General features: G+C 47.3%; 1 protein-coding gene and 1 long non-coding RNA gene across 12 annotated transcripts in view; both read right to left on the bottom strand.

The window, feature by feature from the left end:
* Window positions 1-5064, bottom strand: part of Pan3 (PAN3 poly(A) specific ribonuclease subunit) — a 122294-nt gene extending 117230 nt beyond the window's left edge. For 6 of the 11 annotated variants that reach the window (XM_006504872.4, XM_006504868.4, XM_017321113.2 and 3 more), the window contains exon 1: window positions 263-5064. In XM_006504872.4, coding sequence (XP_006504935.1) covers window positions 263-692 — 430 coding nt within the window. In that variant the 5' untranslated portion in view covers window positions 693-5064. The remainder of the gene's footprint in view (window positions 1-262) is intronic. The other 5 variants (NM_001359433.1, NM_028291.5, XM_006504871.4 and 2 more) reach the window with 4 other exon arrangements.
* A 3163-nt stretch (window positions 5065-8227) lies between these two features.
* D5Ertd605e (DNA segment, Chr 5, ERATO Doi 605, expressed) lies at window positions 8228-12652 on the bottom strand. Its single transcript, NR_033625.2, has 3 exons — window positions 12571-12652; window positions 10476-10642; window positions 8228-9040 (listed from the first exon to the last, which is right to left on the bottom strand). It is a non-coding gene; the product is annotated as a DNA segment, Chr 5, ERATO Doi 605, expressed (long non-coding RNA).
* Window positions 12653-14275: the final 1623 nt, after the last annotated feature.

Raw genomic sequence — 14275 nt, 5'->3', positions numbered from 1 at the left:
CTCCCAGCGCCCCCCACCCCACCCCAATTACACCACGACCGTCCGTCCACCCACGCTCCCGGGAACCCGCCTCCCCTAGCTCCGGGGTTTGCCCCGAGCGGCGGAGCCCAGAGAGGAAACAGGAAGAAGGAAGGAGGGCTGCGCAGGGCCTAGGCCTCTCCTGCGGCCCGGAGGTGAGGGGAAGCGGGCAGGCTCAGGCCTCCTCCCCGCGCCCGGACCGCACCAACCCCGCACCGCACCACCCCGCCCGGGCCTCACTTACTCGCCACCCGCGGGCCATCGAGTCCGCCGCCCGCGGTCGCCGCCCCCGGGACGCCCAGCTCCGGCTTCTTGGGCCCCGCGGGCGGCCCCGCTCCCCCGCCCGGGAGCGCTCCCGGAGGAAAGGCGGCCCCGGCCGCGGCCGCTAGCGCCAGCGGGACGCTGTTGCTATGGAGGCCAAGCCCCGGGGCCGCGCCGGCGGCTGGGTCCTCGTGCAGGAACTGACACTCCTCGCCGTAGAAGCACGTCTTGTCCTTGGCGTAGTAGCGGCAGTACTTGAGCTTCACGCCCGCCGCCGCCGCCGGCCCGCCGGGGACGCCCCCGACGCCCGACGAGGCCGCCACCGCCACCGCCACGGCCGCCGCCAGCGAGGACGACGACGGCGAGGCAGCGGCCGAGGGCGGCGGGAGGCCACCGCCGCCGCCACTGTTCATGGCCACGCCGCAGCCGCGTCCCCCGCCGCCACCATAGACGAGGGCGGGAAGGAGCCGCCGCCGGAGCCGGATGGAAGCCGGGCGGGCGGGTTGGGCCCCGCTGAGGGAGCCGGAGCCGCCCGGGGAGGGGGAAGGGCGGGCGGGCGGCGAGCAGGGATTCTCCCTCTCCCTCTCCGCTGTCCTTAAAGGGGCCGCGCGGGACGCCGCGGTGGGCGCGCGGCCGGGGCTGCGGGGAGAAACGACCCTGAGGCGGCGGCGACCGGAAGCTGTGGGGCAAAGGCACGGCGGGAGGGAGCCGCCGGTTTGTTTTTAAACTCTTGCCCTCCGCTCGCTCGTCGGCTCGCGCTCCGGGTCCTCCCGACTTGTTTATGCCATTTTCCTCTTCCTGAGACGCTCGCCGCCTCTGCGCCTGCGCGAGTGGCGCGGGGCCTTGTGGGTAGGAGGCCTGGCCCGGGGGTGGGGGACCGCAGGCGTGGCCCCCACGGGGCGTCCGCGAGCTGACCGGAGGCGGTTGCTTCAGCCCGAGCCCTCGGAGGGAGGCCTTCCCCACGGCGGCGGCGCCGAGGCTCTCACGAGACCCGGTGGTAGTCCGCTTGGAGGGGAAAACACAAAATGACAGTCCGTCTCAGGTCCTTGGAAGGGGACGCAGCCCAACCTCGCTCCCCGGAGAGGAGAGTTTGCTTCCGTTTGTCACGTTTCCTCTCCCTTTCCCTGTGCTCCGCCACCCCTCTAGCCTTTGTTTTTTTTTTTTTGTTTTTTTTTTTTAAATCCTCCCCCTCGAAGGTGATGGACTACTGGCCAGATAGCCTTAGCTTCTGGGCTCTTTGTCAAAAGATGGAGCCAGAACCCTGGATGCCACCAAACCCCTGCTTAGAGCAGCACCTGTTTCCTCCGCTTTGATGGCCCTCGGGATTTTTTTCTCTCAAAGGTGCCACCTGGGACAGTGCTACCTTGGCAGCACGGGAAGACCCAATTCCAAATGTGCTGGAATGTTTTCCTACTCTGCATTCGAAATTCACTTTTTAAAAAAAAGTTTTCCCCTCATTGATTTCCAATTTGCTCCCCCCACCACCACCTTTTTTTAAAGGGGAGAGGCGTGAAGACAATTGAACCGCAGTGAAGTGAAAAATTGATATTAGGGTTTTAGAAATCTTCTCTAAAAGATTTTCTCAAAAGACAAATCCCTGTTATGAAAAGGACGGGTGTGGGCAGCATTTAAGGAATCGTGGCAGCCTGACGAAGTCACAAAAGAATATATAAAGTTTCACACTGCCAAAAGGGTGAGGTTGAGATGCATGCTATATAGATCCCAATCTGGTAAGCCTAGTGATGCTGCCCAGGGAAATTCTAAGCTGCTATCTCTGCGTGGACGCAGTGTTCACTCATTTAAATATCCAACAGGTATTTGTTAATGTTAATTACATGTTCCCAAGGAGCTGGGGATGCAAAAGTTAACCAGATGCAGTCGGACCTGAATTCAGAGGGCTTATTTATCCTCCGGCTAATGAGGCATAAGATGTGAATTAGTGTCTAGTGTTAACATCAGCTGTTAGAGGGGATTTAAAGAGTTGAACTCCTACTGAGAACTGTTGGGGAGTGGGGAGAGTGTTTACAGCATCCTTGAATTCAGACCTGCCTTTGGAACCTGCTTGCTTCTCTGTGTCTCCTTTGTACATTTGAGATTAAGTAAGTATCCACTTCATAATGAGCGAAGTGGTTCATAAAAATGTCCCGTGTTTGGGAAGAATTCAATCTAGCACTTGCTTTTTATTGCTGCTAGGTGTGTAGAGAAAGAGCATTCTAGCCGAAGCTAACAGCTTGTGAAGGAGGTCTCCAGGTGAATGGGGGTAGGGTTTTAGTAGTGTAATGATATCACACAGCTGAGCAGAGTTCGCAGAAGTGCTTTTCAGGCAGTATTAAGGGATTGGACTTTTTCTTGAAGGCAATTAGAAACTATCACAAGGTTCCAAAATGCTAAGTAGCAACATTCACATTTCCTTTAAGAAGAAAAGGGATCCCCGGGCTGGTGAGATGGCTCAGTGGGTAAGAGCACCCGACTGCTCTTCCGAAGGTCCAGAGTTCAAATCCCAGCAACCACATGGTGGCTCACAACCATCTGTAACAAGATCTGACGCCCTCTTCTGGAGTGTCTGAAGACAGCTATAGTGTACTTACATATAATAAATAAAAATAAATCTTTAAAAAAAAAAAAAAAGAAAAGAAAAGGGATCCCCATAAGAACGCCGAGAAGCAATAAAAGAAAGGCAAATTGTCCCTGAGCAGGGGAAGGCCTGAAATTGCCCAAAGTTTATTCATTCCAATCCAGGGCGTACCTAGTGAGTCGTGTGTGCTGTTTGTATTGGATGCTTCATTGGTGTTAAATAAACGTGCATGTCTTAAAGACTTGCCATGGAAGGTGGTGTTTCAGGGCTTGATAAATTTAAGCTACATTCAACATATTGTTCAAACTAACCTTAAATGAGAATCAATGATGATTACATACCAAGCAAGAGCTATGCTAGGCTCTGACATAACAAGACCTGGCCTGAGGATGGTTCAGTCAGGAAAACACTTGCCTTGCGATTGGAAGAACTGAGTTCCAGTCCCCAGAATCCAAGTAAAAATTGCTAGGCATAGTGGTGTGCATATAACACCAACGCTGAGAAAGCAGAGACAGAAGAGCCCGCTGTGCTAGCTGGCCAGCCGATCTAGCCTAATTGGTAGTAGCTGGAGGCCAGGGAGAGACCTCATCTCAGAAAAAGTGGACAGCCTTTCCAAGGATGACACTTGAATTTGTCCTCAGACTTTCAGGTGTACCCTGTACACACATGCACATACATTCATAAAAAAAAAGTATATAGATATAAAATTAAGATGTGTAAGACTGAGCCTCAGAAGTTCACAGGTAGTCATTAGAAGAAGCAGTATTAAAGTTTGTCATCAGTACTACATTTAACAAAATTATATTAAACTATCCTGAACAAATTAGAGAAAAGTAGACTGAGATACTTGGGCAGCTTTGGTAGTGTCAGATTAATCACAATCAAATGTTACACAGTTACCCCTGGGGGTCCTTAAGTATGCAAAGGGTGTCGAGAATGATACATATCCAAATACTCTCTCCTTCACTCATGAATCAGAATTCAGTTGGAGGAACGGGAGTACTTTAACATCACCGATGGCATACTCCCCCCACCCACAAACACATACACCCTGAAAGTAAATTGGCTATAATTTCCTTATCTTGGAAAATTAACAGCTTAAAATACCACTGTTGTCCTTAAACAGATACACACTAAGAAGGTAGCTCTCCTAAGTTGTATATTATAGTGTGGTCATTGCAGTATTACTCAAGAAAGCCAACAAAGAAAGTTGCAAGTAACCCAGACTATAAATGCAAAGAATAATGAAATCAGTAGTGGAGTGTCAACTTGGAATATTATGCAGCTAAAAAAATAGCCATGAAAACTTGCATTTATGATGCTCTGTTAATATTACATGATACAACATTATATTTGCTTTATATGTAATGTTTTGAAAAAATAGAATAAGGATCAGAGTAATTGCTTCCAAACATTAGCCATAGTTTTATTAAGGTGATAAAAGTACATAGATATAGATTAAAAGTATATACCACCACTCCCTACCATGACTTTATACTTTAGTCTCTCAATTCTGAGAAGTAGGTATGTTGTATTCATTAAATTATCCTCTATTTTAGGTTCAAATAAATTAAAAACAATTGAATACTCGTTGGTCATTTCTTTCTACATTTTCATTATATTTTGTCAAAGACTGGTTCAAATTATTAATTTGTACCGAAAAACTTTTTGCTAACATTGGGGAGGTTTAAGAAATAGTCTTTTTCAGAACCTTGACTGTGTTGACGTTAACACTGAAGTAGGACATACCACCGCATGTGCCAGTTTCCCAACTGACACTTCCTGCCAGCTTGTGTGAGGTTAGTGCTGCCAGACTGTGCTTCCCACCAAAAGCACTGTTGGCAGAGTCATGGACTTGAAAGCACATTCACCTTCTGCAGTGCACCTTCTGCAGTGCACCAGCTTCTGCTTTGCCTTCTACCAAAGCTTTCACAGAGCAAAACCTAAAGCTTCCCCCTGACAATTCCTCAGGACCTGGTTACTCCCTCTAAGCATCTTCTTTCTTCTTGTTTTTGTCTTAAGTGTATAAGTCATTTTTAAGACATCACTCCCTTCCTATGAACTTTTTGTAATTGGGTTGCTTTGGAAGACAGCTTGACACAGTACACAAGTGTAATCTATAGAATACCTGTACCCTATATCATTTGTGCTATCTACAAAACACGTTTGGGAGAGGCAGCTGTCTGGATACTGATTGGGTTCAAAGTCTTGCCCATACTAAGCATGATAACTTTAATATGAAGAATTGTTTATAATAATGTCCTTGTTTGGTTTTGGGCTTCTTTGGTTGGTTGGTTGGTTGGTTAAGACAGGGTTTCTCTGTGTAGACCTGGCTGTTCTGGAACTCACTCTATAGATCAGGCTAGCCTCAAACTTACAGGGGGAAACCTCTGCCTCCCTGATTGCTGGGATTGAAGGCCTGTGCTACTACCACCTGGCCTTAGGTTACTTTCTATTGCAGCAACATCATAACCAAAAGCCCGATGGGGAAGAAAGTAACCAGTTTTCAAGTTCCAACTCATGTTAGGGAAGTCAGGCAGGAACTGAGGCTGAGGCCTTGGAGAAACCCTGCTCACTGTCTTGCTTCCCCTACTGCCTCAGCCTGCTCTCTATGCCACTTAAGACCACCAGCTTGGGAGTGGCACTTTCACAGTGGATTAGGCCCTCCCCACATCAATCATTATTCAAAAAAAAGAGAGAGAGAGAGAGAAACCCAGGGCAGTCTGATGGAAGCAATTCCTCAACTGAGGTCCCCTTTTCCCAGACACATTAGACCTGTGCGGCTTTTCACAAGCCTGGAAGAATTGCCTACCTAAAAGAGTTGTTTGGGGGGTTGACTAACATAAGAACCTCTTAGAGGAAGTAGTCTTTCTGCCAGATGCAGAAACAGACGTCTTTGCAAAAATTATTCCAACCACTTGGTTGTACAGCGGTGCTTTTCTGGCAACTTTGTATTTTCTTCCTCTGTAGCATTCTATCTGAATCCCTCTATGTCTGTGATGGTGAGTTGGGCGGTTACTGTGATGGCGCCTCGTGTTCCATTGGTTCCTCCCAACAGTCCCGTGAAAGTTACCGTTTTGTATGTAACCCTGGAAATCTGAGTTTGGAGAATCTGTGAGCTTCTGTTACTTGATCCAAAGTAAAACACTAGCTTAGAGTTGCTGTTGCTGTGAACAGACACCATGACCACGGCAGCTCTTATGAAGGAAAACATTTCATTGGGGCTGGCTTACAGTTCAGAGGTTTAGTCCATTGTCATCATGGTGGGAAGCATGGTGGCACACAAGCAGACTCAGTGCTGGAGAGGAGCTGACAGTTCTACATCTGTATCAGCCGAGGGACACTGGACTCGGTTCGAGCATCTGAAGCCTCAAAGTCCACCTCCAATGACACACTTCCTCCAACAAGGCCAACACCTCCTAATAGGACCACTCCCTCTGAGCCCATGGAGTCTGTTTGATTCAGACCATCACAAGCACTTAGGTTTAAATCCAGCCTCTCTAAACCCTATCCTTGGCTTTTTCTAACAAGGCAGTCAACCGGGGATTTAGGTCTTTTCAGTTTGGGGAATTTTGGGTTGTTTTTTGTTGTGTTTTTTAAGATGCATTTAGTTGTGTGTATGTATGTGCAGGTGTACATACCAAGTGCTCTTGCGGAGATCAGAAAGCAACGACATAGGTCTATGTCTCTTTCCCTTGTATTCTTTCTTCTTTTATCGCTGCAACGCACTGTGCTTCTTTATCTTATGGCTTATTAGCAGCTCTCAATCTTGTTTTAAAACGTTTTTGTGGCCGGGCGTGGTGGCGCACGCCTTTAATCCCGGCAGGCACGCAGGAAGCAGAGGCAGGCAGATTTCTGAGATCGAGGCCAGCCTGGTCTACAAAGTGAGTGCCAGGACAGCCAGGGCTACACAGAGAAACCCTGTCTCAAAAAACAAAAACAAAAAAAAAAAAACTTTTTTGTGTGACCTACAAGCAAAACCTTCCTACTTGTAGCAGGTACACTATCATGTTGAAAGATTCTTTGGGGTTTTGTTTGGTTGGTTGGTTGGTTGATTTTGGTTTGGGGTTTTTGTTTGTTTGTTTTTTGGTTTTGGGGTTTTGGGTTTTTTTTTTTTTTTCCAAGACAGGGTTTCTTTGTGTAGCCCTGGCTGTCCTGGAACTCACTCTGTAGACCAGGCTGGCCTCGAACTCAGAAATCCGCCTGCGTCTGCCTCCCGAGTGCTTGGATTAAAGGCGTGCGCCACCACACCCGGCTTTTGTATGTTTTTATTAACATTGTACATTATATGAAGTTTTTGTATGACAGTCACACTCCATGATCTTCCATTATTACACTCCCATTGTTCTCCTTTCCAGCTCCCCCCACCCCCACCCTTCTACTTTGACATCAGATCCAGCCGGTTGTTTTGTTTGTGACTCAATGAGTTTAATTAGGAGCTCAGGTGAGGATTGTTTGCGGGAGCATGGGCGCCTTTCCAGTGGCTGCCCAGTCTGCTGTCAGTCCAGTGGGAGGGTTCAAGGGAAGGGGAAAGGACATGAGCAGGGAGGGGTAAGTGCCTTCACTGTCTCCCTTGCTGCTACTCTGGTGCAGCTGGCCTGGCAGCCCAGCTGAGCTGGCTAGCAAGCGGAGGAGCGGAGCGCAGGGGAGCCTCTGGTGGTGAAAGCTCTGGGAAAGTGTTCTCTTCCCAGGCAGTGTTAGAGCTCATAGGACAGATCTCTCAGATGATGGAGCAATTCGCACACATCTTTCATTCCTTCTGGACAGGATCTTATATACAGTTTGGGGGTGGGTTGGATCTGACAGCAGGTGCTTCCTATTGGCTTGGCCGGAGATGCCTCATCTACATGAGGAGGGATTTGTGGGTGCTGCACATGCCTGATGACCACAATTCTCTCTATGGGGGGTGTGGGGTGTGGCTACATGAAGGGCCTGGAGTCAGGAGCAGTCAAAGCTCCTACTGTCCCTTCTGGGTCTCTGGGGCTTCAAGCCCTAGCTTGACCTTACCAGGCTTCCTCTCACTGTCCACCACTCCACACCCTGTGCCATCCACCATTTAACTGTATGGGGCCCCATGAGCACCTCTGCATACCATGACTGGGTATTGACAGGCCAGATCATAGACAGGTGATCTGAGTTATTATGGGTTCCAAGAATGCAACAGCTAAGGTATACCTGGAACTCAGCCTTCCACACTATGACCTTCAGAGACACACCCTTCTCTAGCTTTCCCTTTCTGTCCCTCTGCAGTATTGGAGGGGGTGATTAAGATACCAAGTGTAAGCGTCTACATTTGCCATAAAGTTCTGTAGTTGCCCACTGTCTTAGTGTTTTACTGCTGTGAACAGACACCATGACCAAGACAACTCATATAAGGACAACATTTAATTGGGGCTGGCCTATAGGTTCAGAGGTTCAGTCCATTATCATCAAGGCGGGAGCATGGCAGCATCCAGGCCAGCATGGTGCTGGAGGAGCTGAGAGGTCTACATCTTCATCTGAAGGCTGCTAGGAGAAGACTGACTTCCAGGGAGCTAGGATGAGAGTCTTAAAGCCCATGGCCACAACTACACACTTCCTGCAACAAGGCCACACCTCCTAATAGTGCCACTCCTAGGCCAAGCATATTCAAATCATCACTCCTACCACGAAGAGCATTTTATTTTTAACCAAAGCTGATATAGCATTAGTTTGTAGGAATAAATGTGGTTGATTAGAAGGCAATTTGATAGGACATCGTGTTCAGTTGGCAACACATCAGTGGCTTCCCCATTAGGGCCTATGACTTCCCCAGCCATGGGCTTTTGACCAGAGTACAGTGTCAGACAGGAATTGCCTCGTGTTGAGCAGGCCTCAAATCCAGTCAGAAAACAGTGGGTTGTCCCCCATAATAGACTTGCCCCTGCTGTACAAGTAGGCACATCTCTGGCTGGTCTGTAGTGTTTGCACCCAGAATTCACTGCTGAGTGAGACTGTGGCTGACAGTTCTCCCGCTGCAGCCTGCATAGCTCCCACTGGAAACGTGAGCCAGCAGAGATGAAGCCTCCAGCTCAGTTCCACTTGAGTTTCTGTATGTCTGGCGAACAAGGCGTATGAAATCATCAGCCACCTTCCAGCTCCGGTGGGCAACCAACATCAGTGGCAGTTGCCTGTATTCTTGTGACCAACAGCTCAAGGAAGTCCACCCTTTAAAGACAGGTATAGATTTTTAAAACATATTTCTAACTGTATGTTTGTCTGTTTGTACAGGTATCTACCAAGGCCCATAGATGTCAGAACCCCAAGAACTGGAGTAATAGTGGGTTCTGAGCTACCAGATGTGGGTGCTGGGGCCTGGATCCAGGTCCTCTGCAAGAACAACTGTGCTCTTTACCTCTGAGCATCTCCTGAACCCCACACACATTATTTCTAATTACAGTGGGCCTGGAATAGAAAATAATGTCAACAATCAAACTTTAAAAGAAAATAGGGAGTCTGGAGAGAGGACACGGCAGTTCAAAGCACTGGAGAGAGGGCACCGCAGTTCAAAGCACTGGAGAGAGGGCACAGCAGTTCAAAGCACTAGAGAGAGGACACAGCAGTTCAAAGCACTGGAGAGAGGACGCCGCAGTTTAAAGCACTGGAGAGAGGGCACCACAGTTCAAAGCACTGGAGAGAGGACACGGCAGTTCAAAGCACTCGAGAGAGGGCACCACAGTTCAAAGCACTGGAGAGAGGGCACCGCAGTTCAAAGCACTAGAGAGAGGACACAGCAGTTCAAAGCACTGGAGAGAGGACACAGCAGTTCAAAGCACTGGAGAGAGGACACAGCAGTTCAAAGCACTGGAGAGAGGACACCGCAGTTCAAAGCACTCAAGAGAGGGCACCACAGTTCAAAGCACTGGAGAGAGGGCACCGCAGTTCAAAGCACTGGAGAGAGGGCACCGAAGTTCAAAGCACTGGAGAGAGGACACGGCAGTTCAAAGCACTGGAGAGAGGACGCCGCAGTTCAAAGCACTGGAGAGAGGGCACAGCAGTTCAAAGCACTAGAGAGAGGACACAGCAGTTCAAAGCACTGGAGAGAGGACGCCGCAGTTCAAAGCACTGGAGAGAGGACACGGCAGTTCAAAGCACTGGAGAGAGGACGCCGCAGTTCAAAGCACTGGAGAGAGGACACAGCAGTTCAAAGCACTAGAGAGAGGGCACCGCAGTTCAAAGCACTGGAGAGAGGGCACCACAGTTCAAAGCACTGGAGAGAGGGCACCGCAGTTCAAAGCACTGGAGAGAGGGCACCGCAGTTCAAAGCACTGGAGAGAGGACACGGCAGTTCAAAGCACTGGAGAGAGGGCACCGCAGTTCAAAGCACTAGAGAGAGGGCACCACAGTTCAAAGCACTGGAGAGAGGACACCGCAGTTCAAAGCACTGGCTGCCGTTCCAAGAAGCAGGTTCAATTCTCAGCATCTGCATGACAGCTCACAACTGTCTGTAATAGGATCCCACACCTCCTCCTGGCCTCAGAGGGCACTGCATACAAATGATACACAAACATATGCAGGCAAAACATTCATACACAGAAAAGAATGTTTTATAAATAAGTGAATAGTAGTAGAGCTGGTAATTAGATGGCGGTAGGAAGCTTACCTAGCATGCTCAAGGTGGTGTGTTGGATTCCAGCAGCAAAAACTATGAAAAAATAATCGTTGTGAAAGAGACCAGCATTGAGGAGGCAAAGGCAGGTGTGTGGCTGTGAATTTGAGACCCGTCTGGTCTACAGACAGAGTTCCAGGCCAGTCAGAGCTGCATGATGTCTGAAAAACAAAACAAAATAAACACACCTTTAAATAACCCAAGAGGCTAAGAAAAAAATAATAGAACTAGAAAATATTTTTAAAAGATAATTTAACGTACATGTCCATTCTTATGAAATACTGTTAAAGACTATAAGAAAAGTAACTTTAGCCGGACAGTGGTGGCGCACGCCTTTAATCCCAGCACTTGGAAGGCAGAGGCAGGTAGATATCTGAGTTCAAGGCCAGCCTGGTCTTCAGAGTGAGTTCCAGGACATCCAGGACTATAAAGAGAAACCCTGTCTCAGAAAAAAAAAAGAAAGAAAGAAAAGGAAGAAAAACAACTTTAAATGAATGGATTAGGAATGAGACTAAAAATAAGTAATGACATCAGGGGGAAAAATATATGTAACCCAGATATTACTAATACACAGAACCAATAGTCAATAAACACCAAGTTAATAGAACTTATTCATTGAAAAAAATCTAACAGAATGAATGAATTTTGACCAAGGAATAGGAGCTCCTGTCTGAAATCCAGCACCTAGGAGTTCAATAAGAAGGAGCTCTGACTTGAGGTCAGCCTAGACTGACCAGTGAGTTTCTAGCCTAGCCCTGGCTATACCACCAAAGTCTGTTTTACTATATTGTTTAGATATAAATGGAAAAGTAAATGACTATAAAATTGAATAAAACACAATGAAAGATGAGTGTACCCCAGGAATGTAAGCATGACTTGACAGTTGAAAATCAGTACCAACCATCACATTAACAGCATAAGAGAAGGCTCCAATGGTTTCAGAAAAAAGCAATCCATGACGTTTAATGCCCGTGTTTATTTGTTGTTTGTTTGTTTGTTCTAAGTAATAAGCTAGAGGCTAGAGATATGGCTCAGCAGTTTCAACTGTGGCTGCTCTCGCCGGGAACCTGCATTAAAGTTCTCTGCACCCATGTCAGGCAGCTCACAACTGCCTAAAACCAGCTCCAGGGGATCTGACAGGCTCTTCCAGCTTCCAGGGACACCTACACACACGTGGTATATTCAAAAATCAGTAAACTATAAGTTGAATCCTATTTAGCACAAGTTGTATCAGTCATTTCCAAGACACGGTGTATGTGTTGCTGAAATGTTGAAAACCTTTCATCTGAGCCAGGCGTGGAGGCGCACGCCTTTAATCCCAGCACTTGGGAGGCAGAGGCAGGCGGATTTCTGAGTTTGAGGCCAGCCTGGTCTACAGAATGAGTTCCAGGACAGCCAGGGCTACACAAACCCTGTCTCGAAAAACAAAAAACAAAAAACAAAACAAAAAAAATTGATAAAAAGATTCATTTATTCACTTATTCCTGTATGTATATAGGAGGAACTTTTTTATTTTGTTCCATTTATAAATTCTTCCTTTTATTTCCTGAGCTATTGGAGTTCTGTTTATGAAATTGCTGCTTGGACCTACAGCTTAGTGAGTTTCCCATTTTGTTCTAATACTTTCAAAATTTAAGATTTTTTTTAAATGCCACTGTTATGCGATTTAATAGAATTATGGAATTGTAATAAGCACAGCTGACACTAAGAGTTTAAGACAAATAAAACCATGAACTGTATGCCCTGGGCATCTGCTGTCCCTGTGTTTAACAGCAGTCGGTGTGATGAGTCGGTTAGAACTTCTAATGCAGTAATCTAGCATGTCAATCCTGACGAAATGGGAAATGAGCAAGCTGCCTAGTGAGACAAGACGTATCACAGAGCTCTAGGGTTGACTGAGCAGTCCTGCCTCAGCGAATAGGGTAAGGAGAAACAGCAAAATTCTCAACATCAACCTCAGGTCTTCACATGCACATGCATGCATGCATGCAACACTGTTTTAAAGGGTATTTAATTTGCTATTTTCTCATTGCTGTGCCTAAATACCTGACCAGAAGTGATTTACAGTAGCAAGGGTTCTATGACTTACAGTTTAAGAGGGGCCATGCCATGGCAGGGAAAGGAGCCCGCAGGAAGGATCGTGAGGGATCGTGAGGCAGCTAGTTACATTCATCAGCAGTCAGGAAGCCGAGAACAGGAAATGGGGCTGGGCTATAAGACCTCAAAGTTGGCTCCTTGGGAGCCACTTTGTCCAGCAAGGCTGCACCTCCTCCAAGAGTCATAACAGCGCCACCAGCTGGAGGCAGAGTGGAAACACATGAGCCTAACTCATTTTGTGTGTGTGTGTGTGTGTGTGTGTGTGTGTGTGTGTGTGTGTGTGTGTGTAGGGAGTTGCTGAGGTGGGAGCATTTGATATACAAACCACAGGAACTCATTGTGTGTGTGTGTGTGTGTGTGTGTGTGTGTGTGTGTGTGTGTGTGTGTGTAGGGAGTTGCTGAGGTGGGAGCATTTGATATACAAACCACAGGAAGCATTTCATCCATTTTGAGTTGACTTAGGAGAGAGACAGACAGATTATCTAGATCCCTTGTCCAAGTGAACACCCTATTTCCCCAACCCCATTTGTTGAAGTTTTATACAACATCTGTTTTGGGCATGGACACTTTTAACAAGAATCAGAGAGCTGGGCCTGTTGGTATATGTCTTCTCTTAGGGATGTTCTGTTCCATTCATACATATGTTTGCTTTCTGCATAAACCAGGCGAGTTTTGTTAGTGTGGTTCTGTAGTGTGTATGAAGTCAGGTATTTCTTCTTTCTGTTATTTTGACAATTTGGAGTCCATAAAAATTTTAGGATTTTTTTCCCTATAAGTATAGCCATTCCATCTGATCCATGAACAAAGTAGGTGTTTCCATCTTCTAATGTCATCTTTAATTTTGCTCTTTAATTCTTCAATGCTAAGTTTCACCTCTTTGGTTAAGTTGCTGTTGTTATTCTTGTTGTTATCTGAGACAGGTTTCCCCTCTGTTGCCCTGGCTGGCCAGGAACTCTGTTTGTAGATCAGGCTGGCCTCAAACTCACAGAGATCCACCTGCCTCTGCATCCCCAGTGCTGGGATTGAAGGTGTGAGGGAGGTACTACCAAAGGCTTTTTGTTGAGTTGACTCCTAAGTGTTTTCTTTTGGTTTCATTAGGGATGGAACCCAGGGCTTTGTACACAGTGGACAACTGCTTTACCACTGAGCTACCCCTGCATGTCTGGCTTTTTCCTGGTATTGTGAATGGGGTTGTTTTCTTGATCTAGTTCTCCATAAACTCATTACTGGTGTGTGAAAGATGTTGATTTCTGAATACTGCTGCTTCACCAGAGTTATCAACTCTACAGTCCTCTGGTGGAGTCCTTAGGGTCTGCTAAGTATAGAGTCATGCCTTCTGCAACAGGGGTGACTTGTCCTCCCTTTCCTGTCCGTATCCTTATTGTGTTCTCATGCCGAATTTGCTTTGCCTAAAATTTGAAATACCTGACCAAGCCAGCCCAGTCAGTCAACAGGGTCTTGAGGGAGGGAGTAAGGATTAAAAAAAAAAAAGACTATTAGACAACATTATAACATGACCCCAGCCAGGGCCTAACCAGGGCTTCCCCGCCCCCCAGTCTGATTATACCACTCTAGGTATATGCAAAGAGTAGGGTTAGTTCTAGATCAAAGGCAAAGTAGTCTAGTCAAGGAATAAACAAGGCAATAAACAGAGCCACGTGGTCACTGTGTCTAGGGGTTTATGAGGCTGAGGCATT

Source organism: Mus musculus, chromosome 5 (genome assembly GCF_000001635.26).
Source record: "Mus musculus strain C57BL/6J chromosome 5, GRCm38.p6 C57BL/6J".
NCBI lineage: Eukaryota > Metazoa > Chordata > Mammalia > Rodentia > Muridae > Mus > Mus musculus.
This window is presented reverse-complemented; position numbering and strand designations above follow the sequence as displayed.